Raw genomic sequence first — 22,797 nt, 5'->3', positions numbered from 1 at the left:
GGTGCCAGTGCCTGGGCCCACCAGAGGATCCTCCGGTGGGCCAGTCTGACCCTGTGCAGGTATCTCTGGTGAATGGGGTAACGCCAGGCACCTCCTCACATCATAGATAATTTGGTGTCCAGTGCACAACTGTGATACAATGTGCTTATCTTTGTTTTCCCTTCCTACCATATGCCGGATTTCACAATTTTTATAGCTTCTAGAGAAAATAGAAAACTATTCATAAGACCCTCACGAAAAGGATGCTTTACACAGAAAAATGCTTTGTAAAAGCACAAGTTAAGTTCTGGAAGTCTCAGGGCACAAAGTGCTGTTATAGCAGGTGTGAAAGGAATAACAGGTCATTTCTTCATAACACATTAGGCAGGAATCACACATGCCGTTTTTGTAGCAGTTTATGCATCTGCAATTTTTGGAGCCAAAAAGAAAAAAGTATGAATTAACATCTAATACTTTTCTCTTTTGCTTTTATTCCTTTGGTGATTGCAGCCTTTGAAGTGCCCCTAAACATCTACTTTAAGGCTCTGTTCACATTACTATCCTGATTTATTATACGTTTGTCATAGTGACCAATAATAGGGCTGTCATGGTTCTCATTGTGACACCAACACTACCGTAGCACTGTTTACTGTGCATTTCCTGCCGTCAACATTACAGAAACCCCAAAACAAATCCCATGTGCTCTTGACATAGATGTTTTAGAGTAAAGCAAAAACTTAATGTTTTTTTTACAGATTTAAAATATTTATTGCATATTCTTCAGGGGATTGTAACCTTTCAGAAAATCCCAGTTCTGGGTGCAGTTTCTTTTAAAAACCGATTTGCAGGTGCAGTTCTGGAGTCTACACCCCTTCTTCCAGTATCTGATCTTGGCTGCAGAGCTAACGTCACTTTGAAGGGGCAGCAGCCAATCATTGAGCTGAGCTGCTCTGTGCGGGGCGTTCTGTTTACAAGGGCAGCGGCACAGAACTGCGTGATTGGCTCCCACTCCAACCAATACCAGACATCAGAAGCAGCGATAAAGGCTTAGCACTGGATTTAGGGACAGTCCTCTTTCTTAATATTCCAAGGAACTGGAATCTTCTGGAAGAGGGAAAACCCTTTTAAGATAGGCCATCAATATCTAATTCTTACTGACATGAGTAGCATCATTGCCATTTAACACTAGAACTACTGAGGTAGTCATTTTGACTACTTTGCACCATGTATTTCTATATAGGTGTCACGAGTCCAATAGTTCTAGTGTTAACAGGTGAGCATTGTCAACTGTTTTGATTACCTGCAAGCAGTGTACACACACAGTAATGGCATTGCTGGACTCTTCAGCATTGGGAATGGAGATCCATGCAGTTGTGAGGAGCACTATTACCCTCCATGCAAATATTGGTCTGGTTAGAACTGAACCACCTAGGACTCCTGTCCTGAGTTTTGGATTTTACAGCATGTCACAGTCATTAGTTTACCAAGTTTTATTTTTGGATGTGAAGTTGACAAATATTCATTTTACCACCTTAACAGATCTGTAATTCCGACAAGCTCTGGGAACACATTGTGGAGCAGTCCTGTGACCGGGTTACTCCAGAAATGAGGTCTCTCGCACAGGAACTGGGCTGGAAACAGTTCTTCTTTACCAACAAGCTACAACTTCAGCTCCAGCTTCGGAGGCGAAGGAAGAGACAGGAAAGTCAGGACAAATTCTTCGACTAACAGGATGCACCTTTGACAAAGAGAAGAAATATGGCAGCAGATCTTGAGAGCTTTAAATAAGATGACACGTGAATCTGATAACATCGTCTTCCAGTCAGTCTCTTACATTGTGTACTAGTTATGGTCTGCACTGATGGGCAAATCAGTCATTTCTAGTGTCCATAATGCAATTTATATTATACCACACTGACAAATGTGCCAGTTTTCTTGCAGAAATGGTTGCAACTTTCTCATTTATCAAAGGTTGTTTCTGCACGCCCAATTTAGATAAATGATTCCATCATAGACATTTCTGCTACAAATCTGCTGCATGTGAATAAATGATCACTGCGGCCTTATCAGTCATACTAGAAAAACACGCACAATGTATGTATGCACCTGGCACAATGTAACAGTATCTCAGTGTTTAGGTCAATATTAATTGCCTTTAAAAGGGTTGTCCTCTTTTAGAAAGCTTTGGGCTATAAGCTGTGCTATTTTTATCAAAAGAATTGAGTATTTTTGTCCCTCCCGGGGTCCAGCGCCAAGATTGCGCCACCTCCCCTGTGTTTGTTGTCCATCTGCAGTGCTGAAGAGCTGCAGCCATTCACTGAGGTTAGGGGGCTTTGCCCGTATAGCCAGCATGAACCGCTGAGCATACTGATTAACTGCAGCGCTGTTGAAGTGACATTAGCACTGCAGACAAACAACAAATAATGCTGCAACGACGGAGAGCTGGAGAGGAAGGTAAGGAATACTCGTTTTGGTACAACGACAACAGCTTATAGCTTAATATCTTCTGAAAGGGCACAAGCCCTTTAAGTGGTGCAACCTTGTGCCAAAATTTCACATAAGCAATCAATTTTCATTTTGCTTTATTTGTTATGTGTGAGTTTAACATGCCAATGTGATAAACAAAATAAAATGTACTCAACCAAATCTTCCATATGTATTTAATGCATGATCTGAGGATACCATGGGATTGATCACTCTGGCTGACAGTATCATAATCACCTGTAGAGCTGGTAGTGAAAGTGATCCAACGAGGTCTTAAGATCTCCGACCAGTATTTGTACTATGCTAATTTAAAACTGGTCTAAGGATAAGTTCACTCTTTTTTTTACAGTGATTCAGAACACAAATGTAAAGTGCAGTATGTTTTTAAATCACCCGTACAACAGAAAGACTATATCTCTTGTTAACCTGTTAACTTCCATGGCCCCCAGCAATCCCATGAACCGGAGCTCTAAAGATTCATTCCATCTCCTATATAAGAAAGTCCTTAGTTACCCCTCTCCACCCATAGCAGTTTTTAATTGCAATGAGATGACACACAGTTAGGGTCACAGAGCTAGGGACCCCAATATAGAGATATGCCTTGACGAGGCCTTGGGGCTCAGTTACATTGATCAATGCGATTGCTAAATATCTCCTTTTTCCTAATATTCATGGCAGGTATGCAATTCATTATTCACATGTTCAAATTAGCAAGTAGCATTTTTCATTGTATATTCCAATATTTGTCCATATGCTTGAGGCATTATACTATTATCTAAGTTTGATGTGCAGCCTTATCCGTATATAGTATGTAATTTTTGGCTTGCACTCATAATATATATATTAGTGCTCACTTCAGTTATCCTATTCAGTTATATGTAGTTTTTTTCTGAATGTGAACACAGCTCCGCCCCTTTCGGCCATGTTTTTTCCATCTCCTATATAAGAAAGTCCTTAGTTACCCCTCTCCACCCATAGCAGTTTTTAATTGCAATGAGATGACACACAGTTAGGGTCACAGAGCTAGGGACCCCAATATAGAGATATGCCTTGACGAGGCCTTGGGGCTCAGTTACATTGATCAATGCGATTGCTAAATATCTCCTTTTTCCTAATATTCATGGCAGGTATGCAATTCATTATTCACATGTTCAAATTAGCAAGTAGCATTTTTCATTGTATATTCCAATATTTGTCCATATGCTTGAGGCATTATACTATTATCTAAGTTTGATGTGCAGCCTTATCCGTATATAGTATGTAATTTTTGGCTTGCACTCATAATATATATATTAGTGCTCACTTCAGTTATCCTATTCAGTTATATGTAGTTTTTTTCTGAATGTGAACACAGCTCCGCCCCTTTCGGCCATGTTTTTTCCATCTCCTATATAAGAAAGTCCTTAGTTACCCCTCTCCACCCATAGCAGTTTTTAATTGCAATGAGATGACACACAGGGTCACAGAGCTAGGGACCCCAATATAGAGAGATGCCTTGACGAGGCCTTGGGGCTCAGTTACATTGATCAATGCGATTGCTAAATATCTCCTTTTTCCTAATATTCATGGCAGGTATGCAATTCATTATTCACATGTTCAAATTAGCAAGTAGCATTTTTCATTGTATATTCCAATATTTGTCCATATGCTTGAGGCATTATACTATTATCTAAGTTTGATGTGCAGCCTTATCCGTATATAATATGTAATTTTTGGCTTGCACTCATAATATATATATTAGTGCTCACTTCAGTTATCCTATTCAGTTATATGTAGTTTTTTTCTGAATGTGAACACAGCTCCGCCCCTTTCGGCCATGTTTTTTCCATCTCCTATATAAGAAAGTCCTTAGTTACCCCTCTCCACCCATAGCAGTTTTTAATTGCAATGAGATGACACACAGTTAGGGTCACAGAGCTAGGGACCCCAATATAGAGATATGCCTTGACGAGGCCTTGGGGCTCAGTTACATTGATCAATGCGATTGCTAAATATCTCCTTTTTCCTAATATTCATGGCAGGTATGCAATTCATTATTCACATGTTCAAATTAGCAAGTAGCATTTTTCATTGTATATTCCAATATTTGTCCATATGCTTGAGGCATTATACTATTATCTAAGTTTGATGTGCAGCCTTATCCGTATATAGTATGTAATTTTTGGCTTGCACTCATAATATATATATTAGTGCTCACTTCAGTTATCCTATTCAGAGAGAATTTTAAGGCATTTTTATTACTTTCTGCAAAGTCAAAAGTTTACATACATTTCTTTAGTATTTGGTACCATTGCCCTTAAACAGTATGACTTGAGTCAAACATTTTGGATATCCTTCTACAAGCTTCTCACAATAGTTGGTAGGAATTTGGGCACATTCCTCCTGACAGAACTGGTTTAACTCAGCCATGTTTGTAGGTTGCCTTGTTCACACCTGCCTTTTCAGCTTTGCCCATAAATTTTCAATAGGACTGAGATCAGGGTTTTGTGATGGCCACTCCAAAACATTGACTTTGTTATCCTTAAGCCACTTTGTAATCAGTTTGGCAGTATGCCTCAGGTGATTGTCAATTTGGAAGACCCATTTCTATCCAAGCTTTATGTTCCTGGCTGATGTCTTGAGATGTTGATTCAGTATTGCCACATAATCTTCTTTCCTCATGATGCCATCTATTTTGTGAAGTGCACCAGTCCCTTCTCCAGCAAAACAACCCCACAACATGATGCTGCCACTCCCGTATTTCACAGTTGGGATGGTGTTCTTAGGCTTCAAATCTTCTCCTGGTTTCCTTGAAACTAATGATGGTCATTATGGTCAAACAATTCAATTTTAGTTTGGTCAGACCACAGGACATGTCCCCAAAAATTAAGGTCTGTGTTCATTTGTGCATTTGCAAACATTATTCTGGTTTCTTTTGGAACAATGGCTTCTTCCTGGCAGAGTGGCCTTTCAGCCCATGTTGATACAGTACTCGTTTCACTGTGGATAATGACAGAATCTTACCAGCTTCCGCTAGCATCTTCACAGGGTCTCTTTCTTTTGTTCTTGGGTTGATATGCACATGTCTCACCAAAACACGTTCATCATCCCTGGTACACAGAAGCTGTGACAGAGTATGAAATGATGGAACAGGGGCTCTTAGGTTCGCCCTCAGACTCGAAAACCTGTGATGTCCCTTATCTCAGAGGTAGTCTTGATGGTAGCCAGGTCTGAGCCCCCAAGGGTGACCCTGACTCCTGTCAAAGCCCTGATCTTACTCCCCCTTTCCCCCATCCTTGGGGTGGGCTGGAAACACAGTAACAGAACCCCACAGAAACAACACAGACAAGGGAGAACAAAAACTCTTACACACTGCACTCAAACACAAAGGAGAAACAATATGTGTACAAGGAAATAAAGAAATAGGAAGGAAGTAAACACACAACAGGGGAACTTCCATCCTACTCAAAAACGCAACTACAGATCACCATAAACAGGATCACCACTAAGACCAGAATCACTGGAGCTACGCTGAAGCTATTATCAGCGCATACTGGAAGAAATCAGTACTTGAAATAGGAAGGAGACAGCTGCATGTGGCAATTAGCAACCTGAGCTCCTAGTTCCCTCTAACCAGTCACCAGGAATTAATCATGCAGGGCTGAAAACCAATGAACCTGAATCAGCCAACGCCCGGCTGTGGCTGAACAACTCTGAAACAACAGATTGCTTGTCAGACTCTGTAGTGTGAACAGAGTCCGACGCCATTGTGCCACAAAGTGTGTGCAGAGCCGAACATTGCATGATAGAAGCCGTCTCCTTCCTGAGTGGTATAATGGCTGAACATTCCCATCTTGCCTATACTTGTTTGTACAGATGAACGAGGAACCTTCAGGTATCTGGAAATTGAACCCAAGGATGAACCAAACTTGTGCAAGTCTACAATTCTCTTCCTAAGATCTTGACTGATTTCTTTTAACTTTCCCATGATTCTACACAATTAATTTTCCTACCCCCATAAAATTCCTCCCTACCATCACTTGGTATGCTCGCTACTGTATTAGTAGATCCACTGGACTGAAGGTACCATACACTTGTCTGAGGGAGTGAACTGGACTGACCACCGAGTCTTCTCTACTGCCACTTAAGGTGGCAGCAGGTACACACGCACAGGTCCTTTAAGAAAAGGAGTGTGGATGAATGCGGACCCTTCGGGCAGAACCAGGAAGCCTGCGAGGTGTACACAGACTCTAGGACATAGTAACATAGACCGGGGACGGGATAGCCACCACAGGACAGCTGGGCAGGTGAGAGAACCTATGTCCCCACTGAGGGAGGAGGGCAGGACAGTGCGGGGATGCTGATATAGGCGTTACATCACTGAAGAAGAGCTTACACATTTTTTCTCAAAATCTCACCTCAACACTTGCACACTTGACCCCCATCCCATCCATGCCACCTCCTCCCCAACCTCACCATTACACTTATCCCAGCCTTAATCCGTCTTTTCATCCTATCATTAACCTCTGGTACCTTCCCTTTTGCTTTCAACCATGCAACAATCACACCCATCCTAAAGAAACCATCCCTTGATTTGACCTCTACTACCAACTATCACTCCATTTCGCTGCTCCCTTTCGCTTCCAAATTGCTTGAACAGTATGTCCATGCTGAACTTTCCTCTCACCTCTCATCTAACTCATTCTTTGACAACCTACAATCCAGCTTCCGTCTACATCACTCTACGAAATTGCCCTGACCAAAATTACTAATGATTTACTGCCAAAGCTAACACACACTTCTCTATACACCTCCTTCTAGATCTGTCATCAGCCTTTAACACTGTCAACCACTCCTTGCTACTACAGATCTTCTGTTCCCTTGCGGTCAGAGACCTTGCCCTCTCCTGGATCTCCTCATACTTTCCAACATCACTTTTAGTGTCTCCCACTCCCACACAGCCTCTTCATCTACCCTCTCTCACGTCTCTGTCCTCTGTCCCCTTACCTTTGGCCTGGGACAACTCATAAAGTCGCATGGCTTTCAGTACCACCTATTTGCTAATGACACTCAATCTACCTATCTGGCCCAGATGTCAATTCTCTCCTGCCCAGAATCCCTGAGTGTCTCAGCCATATCCTCCTTCTTCTCCTCACTTCCTAAAACTCAATGTGGGCAAAACTGAACTAATCATCTTTCCCCCATCTCACTGATGTTACCTACCTGATATATCTATTACAATGAATAACATCAGACTCTCCCTAGTACCTGAAGTCCGCTGACTTGGAGTAACACGCGACTCTGCGCTGTCCTTCATGCCGTACATCAAATCTCTCACCACCTCCTGCCGTCTCCAACTCAAAAATATTTCCAGAATCCGTCCTTTCCTCAACTCCCACTCTACTAAAATGATAGTGCATGCCCTTATCACCTCCTGCCTCGATTAGTGCAACATCATCCTTTCTGGCCTCCCAGCTAATTCTCTCGCACCTCTCCAGTCCATCCTTAACTCTGCTGCCCGACTGATCCACCTTACTCCTCACTATTCCACCGCTTCTCCCCTATGCAAATCCCTTCATTGGCTGCAATTCACAACCGTATCCAATTCAAACTACTAAAGCCTGCTTTACACCTTACGATATCACATACGATATCGTATGCGATCGTACCTGCCCCCATCGTATGTGCGGCACGTTCAATTTGTTGACCGTGTCACACAAACGATTATTTCTCGTCACACGTACTTATCCTTCCATACGACCTCGATGTGGGCGGCGATCATCCACTTCCTGGAGTGGGAGTGACGTTCGGCGTCACAGCGACGTCACGCGGCAGCCGGCCAATAGAAGCGGAGGGGCGGAGATGAGCGGGACGTAAACATCCCGCCCACCTCCTTCCTTCCGCATTGCCGGCGGGAGCTGCGGGACGCAGGTAAGATCTGTTCATCGTTCTCGGAGTGTCACACACTGCGATGTGTGGTATCTCGGGAACACTGAACAACCCGACGTGCAATTTTAAGGAAATGAATGACGTGTATGCGATGAATGGTTTTACGTTCAATCGCAATTGCATGTAGCTGTCACACGGTACAACAACACTAACGATGTCGGATGTGCATCACTTACGACGTGACCCTGCCGACACACCGTTAGATTTGTTGTAGCGTGTAAAGCCCGCTTAACACTGACCTAAAAAGCTGTGCATAATCTGTCTCCTCCATATATTTCTGAACTAATCTCTCGATATATTCACACATGTATTCTCTGGTCCTCCAAAGATCTCCTTCTCTTGGAATCGCTGTCTCAACATTATCGTACATTATCTGCTACGCTTGCAAGCTTCAAACGGAACTTGAAAACCCATCTGTTTAAAAATGCCTAGTTTCTAATGATCCTGCCGCCTCACCACCGCCAGAACTGCTGCCTCACCACTGCCATAGCTTCTGCCTAATCATCGCCCCACATACTGTTTCCTCCCCATTATCCTATAGATTGTAAGCCCGCAAGGGCAGGGCCCTCTACCCTCTGTACCAGCAGGGCTGTGGAGTCGGTAAGCCAAACCTTCGACTCCAACTCCTCAATTTCTTTTGCACCGACTCCGACTCGACGACTCCGACTCCCACATATATTGCTTATAGTTAAGTGAAAAATTTATTGTAGTACAATGTGAACATCAGACATTTAATCATTTTTATGTTACAATAATCAAGATATTTAGATAGACCATAAAATATATTTATTGAAATACAACTTTAAAACACAAAAAACTGTAATAAATTGTAAATATGTAATAGAGTATGTAATATACAGTAGATTACATATATATCTTGTGTGTGTATATATATATATATTACATATTGACATATTGTATTACATATTTCCAATTTATTAGTTTTTTTGTGTTCTAAAGTATTCCAATAAATATATTTTATGTTCTATCTAAATATCTTGATTATTGTATCATAAAAATGATTAAATGTCTGATGTTCACATTGCACTACAATACATTTTTCACTTAAATATAAGCAATATATACTAAATGTTATTTAGTATGTTTTTGTTGAAAACTGTTTTTTGCCACTTACATAGTGTATAATACTATGTAAGTGGCAAAAAAACAGCTTTCAACATAAACATACTAAATAACATTTGTGCAGTCTATGAATTTGTTGTAAGAAATAGAATTGCCTCCATCAGATCCTCCTTCATAGGTGATCTCAAATCTGACCTAATAATTTTAAGGCTAGAGAACAACCTCTCTACACTAATTTGGATTGGAGGCAAAGCCGTAATTTTAGGGCGAAAAGCCGGATGTGTGAAATCGGGGTCCCTCTTGCAGACTATCTCTTATTGCCAAATAAGGAATAACGTTTGGAACACCATACTAAGTCTGAACTGGGTGTAAAAACCTAAAAAAACATACTGGGTTTTTGCACCCAGTTCAGACTTAGAATGGAGTTCCAAACGTTATTCCTTATTTGTTAGTAGTTTTTCGTTTGTGAACCCTCCCCAACCACACCTATTGCCAATCCATATCATACGCATAAATAGCCTGGGCCTCAGCTTCCCATACACGGTAAGTTTTTAACTGCATGAGAGGACACACACAAGCTAGGGACCCCAAGGTAGAGAAATACTTTGGCGTAGTGTTGGGGCTCTATTGCATTGATCAATTCAGTAGCTAAATTTCTCTTGATTCATATGTTCATGGCAGTAATGCAGATTCCATTTTTCACATTTTCACTCTTACATATAGCTATTGGATTTTTCAAGTCAGTATTCACACAGCAGTTTCTGCTATTTCATGTATTCCCCTTACATAGTCACTGGTGTGCATACCTTATCTCCCCATATCTCTTATTGCCAGCTGTAGCGTGTGCACAACACAGCGCATGTGATGAATATGAAAGTGTTTTGAAACAGCTTCAACAAGATCATCTAATCCTAAAGTATCATTTTGCTGTCCTTCTGTTGAAATATCTGTTTGTTCCTCAGTTACATGAACAGCACTGTGGCCTTCCATCTCAAACATACTGATGCTGTTCTTTTCTGACTTTTGTCCTGATGAAGAAGGCGGAGATGCCTTTGAAACGTGTTGACCTGTGAAAATAAAGAAAAGGAATTCACGATATATCTTTGGATTGTGGTTTGTAGCGCAGCATTTAACCCGATTTCTTTTGATCATCCCCCATCTTGTTGCAACATTGGGGCTGCAGCTGACCACTTTTGTATTCATTTACCATTTTCCGTGCTGACAAGGAGTTGTGCCTGTCACAACTGAAGCAGGTGAGTACCTGTCCTATTCCCTGCACCTATCTCTATCGGTTAAAACCCTATGTACGCTTTCTTTCCACAGTTTTTGCTACCACCTCCCTCATTGTGATCTCTGCCGCCCCCTCCACCCTCACTTTGATCTCTCCTGCTCCGTCTGCCCTCAGTGTGATCTCTCCATCACCCTCCCTTTGCTCTCTCCCGCCCCCTGTGTAATCTCTCCCACCCCATCCGCCCTCAGTGTGATCTCTCCCGCCCCCTCTACCCTCAGTGTGATCTCTCCCGCCCCCAGTGTGATCTCTCCTGTCCCCTTCCCTCTGTGTGATCTTTCATGCCCCGTGTGATCTCTCCCGCCCCCTCCGCTCTCAGTGTGATCTCTCCCACCCCATCCGCCCTCAGTGTGATCTCTCCCGCTCCCTCCACCCTCAGTGTGATCTCTCCAGCCCTCTTCCGTTTCAGTGTGATCTCTCACGCCCCCTGTGTGATCTCGCCTGCCCCCTGTGTGATCTCGCCCGCCCCCTGTGTAATCTCTCCCCCCCTCTGCCCTCAGTGTGATCTCTCCCGCTCCCTCCACCCTCAGTGTGATCTCTCCAGCCCCTTTCCGTCTCAGTGTGATCTTGTCCGCCCCCTGTGTGATCTCGCTCGCCCTTCTGTGTGATTTCGCCCGCCCCCGTGTAATCTCTCCCCCCCTCCGCCCTAAGTGTGCTCTCTCCCGCCCCCTCCGCCCTCAGTGTGACCTCTCCCACCCCCTCTGCCTGTTCAGTGTGATATCTCTCACGCCCTCCACCCTCAGTGTACCTCTTCCGTCCCCAGGCCAGTTATGGCCATGTTTCAGGTATGTGTGACATCTGTTTTTAACACAGATGCCACACATACCCATGTCATTCTGTGGTGTTACTCACACAGCCGTGTTTTCACACGGACCATGTGACCCCGCGTGGTCTTGCATGCACACACGGAGACATGTCCGTTTTTTCACCGGTAGCACGGGTGTCACACTGATCACACACTGATTTGATCCGTGTGATGTCAATGTGACACGTACCGGAGAAAACACGTGTCGGAGAAAAAATGAATTTCCTTACTCACTTGTCTCAAGTGCTGCAGTCTTTGGTGCTGCTGTCACATGCTTCCTACCTCCGCTCATTAGACTCATTGCATATGCACTGCACTGAGTAGCTGGAAGCAGCAGCAGTGTCAGGACATCAGCGTCGGGACAGGTGAGTATCCAGCTGTGTGTGTGTGTGTGTGTGTGTACGTGCAGTGACGTCAGATTATCCAAGGAACTCTGATGACACCCCAGTGACACCCGCGCTACAGCTTCATTGTGAACTCTGATTAATCCGTGATGTCACTGCCGCGCCCGCACACACACCCTATTGAGGGCGCCCCTGCGGTGACTTGGGCTGACCTTATGAGGTCTAGGTCACCGCAGGGAAGCACACACCCTGTTGAGGGCGCCCCTGCGGTGACTTGGGCTGACCTTGAGGTCCAGATCACTGCAGGGAAGGATACACAGCAGTGTGTGTGCCTCACAAACATTGGGAAATGTTTGGTTCTCCATTGAATGTACTAGCAGTATGGGATCGACATGGGCCCCCCTAATTGGATTACGGCGAACCAGGATTAGGGCTTTGACAGGGAAATAAATTGGAAAATATGGTGTCTCTTGTCTTTATTTATTGAATAATTTTCTCTTTTTGTCTTTTCATGTTGCTTTTGGGGAATGTTGTGGGACCTCAACATGGATTACGGCAAACCTTTTTTTTTTACTTAAACAAATTGGTGAACGCGGGCTGGAGTCGGGGGGGGGGGGGGGTTTGTTCAAATAAACTTCTTTATTCTCCTTTCACCTACTGGGTTAGTAATGGCTAATGCCAGGGTTTGATGTCAGCTGGAGCCAGCATCAACCCCATAGATATTACCCCGTTTGCCACTGCACCAGGGCAACGGGAAGAGCTGAGTCCAGCACCAGAATTGGCGCATCTAATGGATGCACCACTTCTGGGGCGGCTGTTGGCTGCTATTGTTAGGCTGGAAAGGAACAAATATCCATTGCCCTTCCCTAATAATATCAGCCCCCAGTTGTCTGCTGTACCTTGGCTGGTTTTAGTAAAATGGAGAGGACTCTACGTGAATTAAAAAAATAAATAAATAAAAACTAGAAATTAAAAAAATAAGTATGGGAACCCCTTTATCTTTTAATAACCAGCCAATGTACAGCAGAGAGCTGAGAGTTGCAGCTAGTGTTCCTGTGCTGGATATGAAAAATGGGAATTGGGGGATCCCACGTTCATTGCTTTTTTGTTTTTAATTAAAAAATCAAAATGCTGTAAAACAGCGGGCCAAGCTAGCTATCTCTATATCTACTGAGCTATTCTATCTATTCTTTCTGTCTATTTTATATGTTCTTTCCTATTTTCTTTCTTTATATCTCTATTTTTTATCTTTCTATATCTATCTACAGTGTGTCCACCACCATTAACTTGAGAACGACGGCAGCTATAGGCATAGAAGTGGTGTCTAGGTATAGTAAAGTAGCCATGCGTTACGCAATGAAACCACCTATAGCGCCACCGGGTGGAAAACAATGGAGTTAGCATTTTTATCTCGAAAACGGAACGAGAGAGAAAAAAAAGGGAATTAAAAAATTGTAGGGCATCATCAATTCAATACGAATCGACACCTTGAATACAGAAATGCTATGATATGAAACCCATGACCCCCCCAAAACATTGAACGCTGGTCACACATATGGCGCTCATTTAACTTTGATGTTCAAAGTGGCCACCCTCAGCTGCAATGCACATCTGGACTCTGGACAGCATACTGTGTCTTGCTGCACGTTGTGCAATATGGTAGGTGACACGTTTGCACAAGCATCTGTGATACGTCGTCGTAGGTCCTGCAAAGTTGGTGGAGGGGTCACATACACCTGCTGTTTGATGTGACCTCACAGAAAGAAGTCCAATGGGGTTAGGTCAGGTGAGCGTGGAGGCCACTCCATGCAGCCACCATACCAAATGACTTGTAGGAAGGTCTCCATGAGGTATCGCTTCACATCCGCAGCCTTGTGAGTTGTACACGTTCTAATCATAGCATTTCTGTATGCAAGGTGTCGATTCGTATTGAATTGATGATGCCCTACATCTATGTAATTCACTTTTTTCTCTATCTCGTTCCGTTTTCGAAATAAAAATGCTAACTCCATTGTTTTCCACCAGGTGGCGCTATAGGTGGTTTCATTGCGTAGCGCCTGGCTACTTTACTATACCTAGACACCACTTCTATGCCTATAGCTGCTGCCATTCTCATGTTAATGGTGGACAGGATATGGGTGGACACTATAATTTTTCAGGCTTTGGCCATCTTTTACACATTAAAAAATCCATTAATTTCAGTATCATGCATTTTTTACCGATACCAGTCACACGGATACAAACACGTATGACCATACTGGTACGTGTGACTTGCACCTGTTTAAACATTGACGTCTGAAAGGGACCTCAGTGTGACCTCTATCACCCCCTCCACCTGTTTAGTGTGATCTCTCCTATCCCTTCTGCCCAGTGTGAACTCTCCAGCCCCCTTCCCTCTCACTGTGATCTCTCCCGCCCCCCAGTGTGATCTCTCCTGTCCCCACCACCCTAAGTGCGATCTCTCCCGTCCCCAGTGTGATCTCTACTGTCCCCACCACCCTAAGTGCGATCTCTCCCTCCTCCAGTGTGATCTCTCCTGTCCCCACCACCCTAAGTGCGATCTCTCCCGTCCCCAGTGTGATCTCTACTGTCCCCACCACCCTAAGTGCGATCTCTCCCTCCTCCAGTGTGATCTCTCCTGTCCCCTCCACCCTGTGATCTCTCCCTCCCCCCCAGTGTGATCTCTCCTGTCCCCTCCACCCTCAGTGTGATCTCTCCCTCCCCCAGTGTGATCTCTCCCTCCCCCAGTGTGATCTCTCCTGTCCCCTCCACCCTCAGTGTGATCTCTCCCGCCCCCCAGTGTGATCTCTCCTGTCCCCTCCACCCTCAGTGTGATCTCTCCCTCCCCCAGTGTGATCTCTCCCTCCCCCAGTGTGATCTCTCCTGTCCCCTCCACCCTCAGTGTGATCTCTCCCGCCCCCAGTGTGATCTCTCCCTCCCCCAGTGTGATCTCTCCTGTCCCCTCCACCCTCAGTGTGATCTCTCCCTCCCCCCCAGTGTGATCTCTCCCTCCTCCAGTGTGATCTCTCCTGTCCCCTCCACCCTCAGTGTGATCTCTCCCTCCCCCAGTGTGATCTCTCCTGTCCCCTCCACCCTCAGTGTGATCTCTCCCGCCCCCCAGTGTGATCTCTCCCGCCCCCCAGTGTGATCTCTCCCTCCCCCAGTGTGATCTCTCCTGTCCCCTCTACCCTCAGTGTGATCTCTCCCGCCCCCAGTGTGATCTCTCCCGCCCCCAGTGTGATCTCTCCTGCCCCCTCTACCCTCAGTGTGATCTCTCCCGCCCCAGTGTGATCTCTCCCGCCCCCTCTACCCTCAGTGTGATCTCTCCCGCCCCAGTGTGATCTCTCCCGCCCCCTCTACCCTCAGTGTGATCTCTCCCGCCCCCAGTGTGATCTCTCCTGCCCCCTCTACCCTCAGTGTGATCTCTCCCGCAGAACAGCAATAACGCCCCGCCCCTTCCGGTGACGTCACCCCCTGACTGGAGCTGGAGCAGACATGGCGGCCCGCATAGCGCGGATGGTCCGGAGGCTGCATCTACAGAGGGTGATCCCTCGGCGGAGCGTGTGCGCAGGAGGTGAGCGGACGGGGCTGGTGTATGATGAAGGGCGCAGCCTGTGCATTACATTGCAGTGGTATTCTTGCCTGTTTCCCTGTGTGCAGCTCCCGGCTCGCCCTCCGGTCCTGCCCGCTTCTCAGACACCGAGGTGCAGGGCATCCTGAAGAGGATAACTGGTCTGGACCTGCAGAAAGTCTTCCAGCCCATCACACAGGTGTCCAGGCCGCCCACATACAAGCTGATGACCCAGCAGCAGTATGAAGAGGTACGGTGGCCGGAGAGGGGCAGGGGGCGGCCTGCCTGGAGAAAACGCTGGATCTGCGAGGTCTCGGCAGGTCACAGAACACGGTGGTGATGGCCGATAGATATAGGCGTGAGCAGAGTGCCTTATAGTGACTGGGTCTGGAGCTAGGGGCCGCTACAGTACAACATGGGACCCTTTCAGCTTATATAGTGGGCTCTTGTACCCCTCCTATAAGATGGTGCCAATTGTAGAGGTGCGATGTGCCAGTCATGAGAAATCTAGTGAAGTTATATGCTAATCCTGCTGGAAGTGCAGTGGGGCGTGTCTAGGCATATGCTAATCCTGCTGGAAGTGCAGTGGGGTGTGACTAGGCATATGCTAATCTGGGTGGAAGTGCAGTGGGGCGTGTCTAGGCATATGCTAATCTGGGTGGAAGTGCAGTGGGGCGTGTCTAGGCATATGCTAATCTGGGTGGAAGTGCAGTGGGGCGTGTCTAGGCATATGCTAATCTGGGTGGAAGTGCAGTGGGGCGTGTCTAGGCATATGCTAATCTGGGTGGAAGTGCAGTGGGGCGTGTCTAGGCATATGCTAATCTGGGTGGAAGTGCAGTGGGGCGTGTCTAGGCATATGCTAATCTGGGTGGAAGTGCAGTGGGGCGTGTCTAGGCATATGCTAATCTGGGTGGAAGTGCAGTGGGGCGTGTCTAGGCATATGCTAATCCTGCTGGAAGTGCAGTGGGGCGTGTCTAGGCACTTTACTACTTCCAAGTGCACTGACGTGTCCAGGGAGCAGTGACATTGGAGACAGTATAAAGGTCGGCTAGCCCCAGCTAGGTAAGATACCCCAACCATACTACAGGGGGCAGCACCCCTCTTTGTCATCTTGTAGTGTGTGAATCACCCCGAGGGCTTCGATAGAAAGAACTAAAGAACTACAGTAGAAAATGTAAAAAAAAATAATAATAATGAATGCACGCACAAAAAAAGTCCCACCCCAAACTACAGAATGAACAGCAGATCCACACAGTAGGTTCCGGTGTCATTAGGATAGTTACAGACTGTAGTAATATCATGGACCGGGATTGCTCCAGGCATCAGGCACTTTTCCCCTGAGGATATAGAAGTGTATAATCCACTATTCCCCTATACTCTAGTGGCCATGATGTCCATATATACACCAAGTAATGTGTAGACCTCGCTCTCTGCAGGCCATCCAGAAAGCCGTGGTGGTCGCTCAGCAGTACCTGGAGATGCCACCTATGCCCAGTGAGCGGGAGCCAATAGAGGAGACGCTGGCTGTGGATGAGATCCTTGATGGCACAGATACCGCTAAACTTGTGTTCACGGACATAACCTATAGCGCCCCTCACAGTGTGAGTACCCACTCCAGCCATGGCAGTGAATGCTATCAGACGCTGGCACTTGTCGGGCACTAACCATCACATGTTGTGTTCTTCTTAGGAAAGGTTTATTGTGGTTAGGGAGCCGAATGGTGTCCTGAGGAAAGCCACCTGGGAGGAGAGAGACCGCATGATCCAGGTATATTTCCCCCGGCAAGGTCGTAAAATCGTTCCACCCTCAGTGTTCAGAGAGGAGAACATGAAGGTAAAGATGTCTGGATGTTTCCTCCAGGTCTCCGCTGTTACCAGGGACTGATAACGATCCTGTATTCTTCTCTTCAGCTATTGTTCCAGCAGGACCGACACGAGGAGCTTCTGAACCGGTGCCTTGTGCAGTTTGAGCCCGACGCCGCCGACTACATCAGGGTAAGGGCTCAGGTCAATGGCCTTGAGGCTCTGTGATGTTGGCGCCATCTCTCAAACTTGTCCTCTTTGAAATGCAGATCAGAAACCAGACCTTCGAGGATGTTGACAGACAAGGAAAGTATGACTTACTGCGATCCACACGACACTTTGGCGGCATGGCGTGGCACCTGTGCTCTGAAAAGAAGATTGATGGGCTGCTTGTAGATATGCTTCAGAGAGACTTGTAAGTGTCTTCATAAGGTCAGAGAAATTATTGGGAAAGAAAAACCCATTTGATTCCACTTAAAGGGTATCCAGGTGCTGACCAATGGAAGCTGCAGCCAGAACAGGGGCCTGCAGCTGCTCTGCACTGTGTGACTCCCATAGAAATGAATGGGTGTAAGGAAACTGCACAGGACAGTGAGCTATGCCTTTTCCATCAGTCCAGAGTTCTGGAAGCAGTGCCGCTCGCTTTGCAATGCTTTGTCTGTAACTCCCATTAGCTCCCTCTGTAGTTGTAGGAACAACATAGCTGCCATCCGCTGTCCACAGAGCCCTGCATCCCTTAAGGGGGGGGGCTGTCTGGCCTCACGGGGTCTGCCCCGACTCCCTTCGGGGGGGGGGGGGCTGCCTGGCCCCATGCGGGTTTGCCCTGTCTCTTTGGGGGGGCCTGCCTGGCCCAGCCCATGGGGGTTTGCCCTTCCTTCCTTAGTGGGGGGGCGCCTGGCCTCATGGGGGTTTGTCCTGCCTTCCTTTGGTGGGTGGGCTGCCTGGCCCCATGGGGGTTTGCCTTGCCTTCCTATGGTGGGTGGGCTGCCTGGCCCCATGGGGGTTTGCCCTGCCTTCCTATGGTTGTGGGCTGCCTTGCCCCATGGGGGTTTGCCCCGCCTTCCTTCCAATCATCAAGAGACCAGTGTGTTCCGCATCTATATATTGATGCCAGTGTTAATCTGAAGCTGTGCTGCCACTTGCACTTGTAATACAGATAGCAGGAGAGCTGCCGACAGTGAGAGCTCCGCTTGTGTAACACAACCGTCCACCTCCTGCAGATTTTGGGATCGGCACTGGGTGGGGTGTTCAGCGGCTGCTCTCATTTCTTTGGAGATGCCCCTGTTTAGCTGACACTTCTGATACAACAATAAATCTCTGCTGAGAAAAGCCTCTATCTTCAGTGTGGGGGTAAAGCCGTGGTGGGAGATTTCTCTGCTGCGGATCCCACATCTGCTGCTATGTGTTACTTGCTGATTTTGCTTTGTATTTATTCTATTTAATATTGCAGGGTGAACTCGCCACTTTTCCACAATGGTGTATGCTGGTTTTGTTTCCATGCAATGTGTCTGTCTCCTGCACGTGGCCGCAGCATTTTCAGTGCCCCATACAGATGTATTGTACTCCATTTTGCTGAACCAGTATATGCAGAACCCACTATACGGATCCCATTCCAGATCATCCAATTAAATATACACTAGTTGCTACACAAGAAACTGTCTCAGAATGACTTGTGGGATACCTGATCAATTGCAGTTTGGAGGAACTTTTCCCTATCACGGCAGAGGACAGAGAGTAGTGGAGAAATACCTGGGGTGATAGTCATGTAGGTGGCATGACAAAAAATACATGTCTAGATAGCCCTGACCCACAATTGTAAGTGCCCAGAATGCCCCTTTATGCGCAGTGCCAGGTCTCCATGTTCTCTGAGTGATGGTATTAACATGTATCCAGGAGACCCCTAGAATAATGGACACTGCCTGTGAATGATTTCAGGGTACACTGGTGACTCCGGGGTCTTGCATGACCATGACTCCAGACCTCTACTTAGCGCTGTTCTTGATGACTAGCTCCTCCAAATGCCTTTATTATAGCTCCATACTGTACATTTGCAAATAATTAAAAATAAGTAAATGGAGAATCTTACAATTAGTGTTTTTTGTTTGTCCTAGGTTAGAGGATGGAGTGAGTCTGGTGCGTCTCTATCACATGGTGCATCCGGACACGACGTGTGCCAAAGAGTCCCAGGGGGCCGACGGCAGAGAACTCATTAAGGTATCGCAGCACTGACCTAACATGTAGGGGCTCACGGTTACTCTACAATCCTCACTGACTACCTGAGCAGATTTGATGTTGTTTGGTTACTTCTTTATATCTATACTAGAAGGTGGCCCGATTCGAACGCATCGGGTAGTCTAGAATGTGAATGTAGGTTAGCAGATTGAATAATAAGGTAATGAATGGGCTGGATGGGTTAGGTTTAATTTAGTATTCTTATAATTGTTTATTGGTTTTAAAATGACAAACAACAGAAGGAACAGTTTTAATAGATGAGTCTAATGTTGTCCATGGCTTGTAATGAAAGAAGGCCATGAACAGTGTAAAGTTAAGTAAAAATATGCTGTGATGTGGCCCAATGCTGGTATGTGCCCCCATCGTGGTGTAGCCACCATCCTGACATGTGCCCCCATCCTGCGGGGTAATGTGTGCGGAGTGCGTGGGGGTTGGAGCCGAGCGGGGCCATGGCGCTGAGGACTGCATGGCTGGGAACAGGTGACTATCCAGGTCTGTGTGTGTGTGTTCAGTGTATGTGTGTGTTCAGTGTATACATGCGGAGTTCGGGGGGGGGGAGTGGAGCCGAGTAGGGTAAAGTGCGAGCGGTGGGTATGTGTTGGCTGGGTTGCCGGTCGGGGCTCCGTGTGGGTGCGGGGAAAAGTGTCGGGCATCGTCCTGTCGGCCCGTAGTTCGGGCTCTTAAGTTAGCTAAGCCGTTGGTCGCAGGCTCTTTAGCGCGCGCGCGGTGTGGCAACAGTTGTCACTGTAATGACCTCATTTTGGAGAAAGACAGACAGAATAAGGCAATTTATATAATATTATATATATATATATATATATATATATATATATGTATATGTGTGTGTGTTATATGTTATATATCTATCTGATGTAGTGTAGTAGACGGCATTTTGCCCTCTAAAAACCATAGTAACTTCATCATACTAACATCAGCAGAGGTGTTAAAAATGACAACAGAATGTGGAGAAGGTACCAAAACGAGCAAAAGGCATTGTGTACTGTAAAGTGACTGCAGAAGCGCAATGTAGTCAGGGCAAAGAGGAGGAGGACCTTATAATGTGAGGCAGAAGACGATAGGAGCACGCTCCCTGACACATGCATGTAAGAGGCTGCAGCCCTTAGACAAGCTCCTAGCACCCAGCCTGACTCCGGCAGTGAGGACAATAGAGAGTAGACCTGCAGGAGATCAGCCACAACTGTGTGATTGTAGTACTGGCACCATATAGTCATGGTATGGCAGCCATGTAGCCTCCACTACCTTGCCCTTACATGCCAGTCAGCGTCATCTTTTAAGTTTACATTCTTTTTGCAGTTATTTGTAAAAATGGAAGCTCAGAAGCCCGGCTATCTAGAACTAGCGCTACAAGTCTACTCAGAGTCCGCAGCGGCATCATCCTGACAGGACGGCGCTGGGAAGACATCTGTGTAATGGACTCTGGATCTTTTTCCTGTATCTGTATATTAAAAATGCTTCTATCTGTAATTTCTACATAAAATAAAACAAGAACTACTGAAAACATGTTTAAGAAATTTCTGTATCTATGCCGGCTGTCTTTCTGGCTTCTGTACTCCACCCTTTCCAATTGTTATGTTCGCTTTGTCTTCATGACCTTGAACATTCATATATGTCCTGGCTGAGGAGGAGTTCCCAACAAGGATGTACAAATATGTCCTGGCAATCTCTGAGGGCCACAGGAGCTGTGCCCAGCGTGATCACCACTGGGGACTATGCTTTCCTGACAGCCAAGCCCCGGCTATCACAGTTAGGGACAGACCCCGTGCTGTCCCTGGCTGTCTAACCCCCTAAATTCCGTGACCACTATCAATGGCAACATTTAGGGGATCAAGAGATCGATCATGCTCCCTCTCCGATCCGTCCCCGAGCGATGTAGTCGCAAGGGCCCAATCATTGCCACGGTGATCCAAGGTCATCATGACAACCTGTGGGTCACCAAGCAATGGGAAGCCTCAGGAACCATGCCCTGCAGCATGACTGAGCATTGCAATACAGTGTAGCAGCGATGAGCGCAGTGAAAAATAATGCCCTATATAGGGACTAAGTTAAAAAAAAAAGTAAAAACATTAAAAAGCAGAAAATTATTTTTTTTTTTTTTAATTCCAATATAGGATGTACAAAAAAAAAACCCAACTCCAAAAAACTACATTTGGTATTGCCACATCCATAACAACCCGATCTATAAAACTGTCACAGAAAAGTGGAATAAATCACGACCAAAAGGTCATATATAAATATACTGGTATAGTTGAAAATGTCATCTTGTATCACAAAAAACACTACCATAAAGCTCCGTCATCGAAAAAATAAAATCTATAGCTCTAAGAATACAGCAATGCAAAAACAATTTTTTTTTCTCAAACGTTTTCTGGTATAAAAGCAGCAAAACACAAATTATATAAATAACGTATCGCTGTAATCATACTAAACCAAGGGCTAAAGCTGTCTTATCACTTTTACGACACGATGATCGGCGTTTTATAAAAAAAAAAAAAACAATTACCGAATTGCTTTTTTGTTTTTTTCTTGATTCTGCCACAGAAACCGCATAATAGGAAGTGATCAAAAAATATTGGTGCCAAAAATGGTACCAATAAATACTCCCAACTCATCACGCAAAAAACATGCAATGAATTTTTGTTCACCGCCCAATACTATACAATTTTGTGACACACGTGTGGTGTCCGTATGATCACTGGACTTCTGGATTAATTCATTGAAGGGTGCAGTTTGCAAAATGGTATCACTTGTGGGGGTTTCTGCTGTTCTGGCATCTCAGGGACTCAAATATGGCTCTCTTTCCCTTCAGTTTGCACTTCCTCAAAAGTAGTTTTTGACCACATATGGGGTATTGGCGAAAGAAATTGTACAACAAATTGTATGGTACGTTATTTCCTGTTATTCTTGTGAAAATGAAAGATTTGGGATTAAAGCAACATTTTTGTGGTAAAAATGTATTTTTTTTTTTTTTTAATTTTCACAGCACAACGTTATAAAATTCTGTGAAGCACCTGGGGATCAAGATGCTCACTAAACAACTAATATTCCTTGAGAGGTCTAGTTTCCAAAATGGGGTCACTTGTGAGGGAGGTCTACTGTTTAAGCACATCAGGGGCTTTCCAAACGCATCATGGCATCCACTATCTATTCAAAGACAATTTTGCGCTCTACAATTCAAATGGTGCTCTTTCCCTTACAAACCCTGTCGTGCACCCAAACAGTAGATTTCCACCGCACATGGGGTATACATGCACTAAGTAGAA

The 22,797-nt window shown here is 45.6% G+C and overlaps 2 protein-coding genes and 1 long non-coding RNA gene across 6 annotated transcripts in view; 2 read left to right on the top strand and 1 right to left on the bottom strand.

The window, feature by feature from the left end:
• FBXO36 (F-box protein 36) overlaps positions 1–2,642 on the top strand; it is a 65,568-nt gene extending 62,926 nt beyond the window's left edge. For all 3 annotated transcript variants that reach the window (XM_075340934.1, XM_075340932.1, XM_075340933.1), the window contains one exon: positions 1,519–2,642. In XM_075340934.1, the coding sequence (XP_075197049.1) occupies positions 1,519–1,707 (189 nt within the window). In that variant the 3' untranslated portion in view covers positions 1,708–2,642. The remainder of the gene's footprint in view (positions 1–1,518) is intronic.
• Positions 1,420–15,752, bottom strand: LOC142296866 (uncharacterized). 2 transcript variants are annotated; one of them, XR_012751715.1, is made up of 3 exons: positions 15,554–15,752; positions 10,281–10,541; positions 1,420–1,717 (listed from the first exon to the last, which is right to left on the bottom strand). It is a non-coding gene; the product is annotated as an uncharacterized LOC142296866 (long non-coding RNA). The 2 variants fall into 2 exon arrangements; XR_012751716.1 differs by lacking the exon at positions 15,554–15,752 and adding an exon at positions 10,682–10,867.
• MRPS22 (mitochondrial ribosomal protein S22) lies at positions 15,346–21,035 on the top strand. The gene is made up of 8 exons (XM_075340931.1): positions 15,346–15,485; positions 15,572–15,732; positions 16,919–17,083; positions 17,172–17,315; positions 17,393–17,476; positions 17,554–17,699; positions 19,396–19,498; positions 20,831–21,035. Exons 1-8 carry the CDS (start codon positions 15,407–15,409, stop codon positions 20,915–20,917), a joined length of 969 nt encoding a protein of 322 aa, XP_075197046.1. The 5' UTR covers positions 15,346–15,406; the 3' UTR covers positions 20,918–21,035.
• The last annotated feature ends 1,762 nt before the right edge of the window (positions 21,036–22,797 follow it).

Source organism: Anomaloglossus baeobatrachus, chromosome 3, assembly GCF_048569485.1.
Source record: "Anomaloglossus baeobatrachus isolate aAnoBae1 chromosome 3, aAnoBae1.hap1, whole genome shotgun sequence".
NCBI lineage: Eukaryota > Metazoa > Chordata > Amphibia > Anura > Aromobatidae > Anomaloglossus > Anomaloglossus baeobatrachus.
The sequence above is the reverse complement of the archived record's forward strand: the minus strand, read 5'-3'. Positions and strand labels throughout refer to the sequence as shown.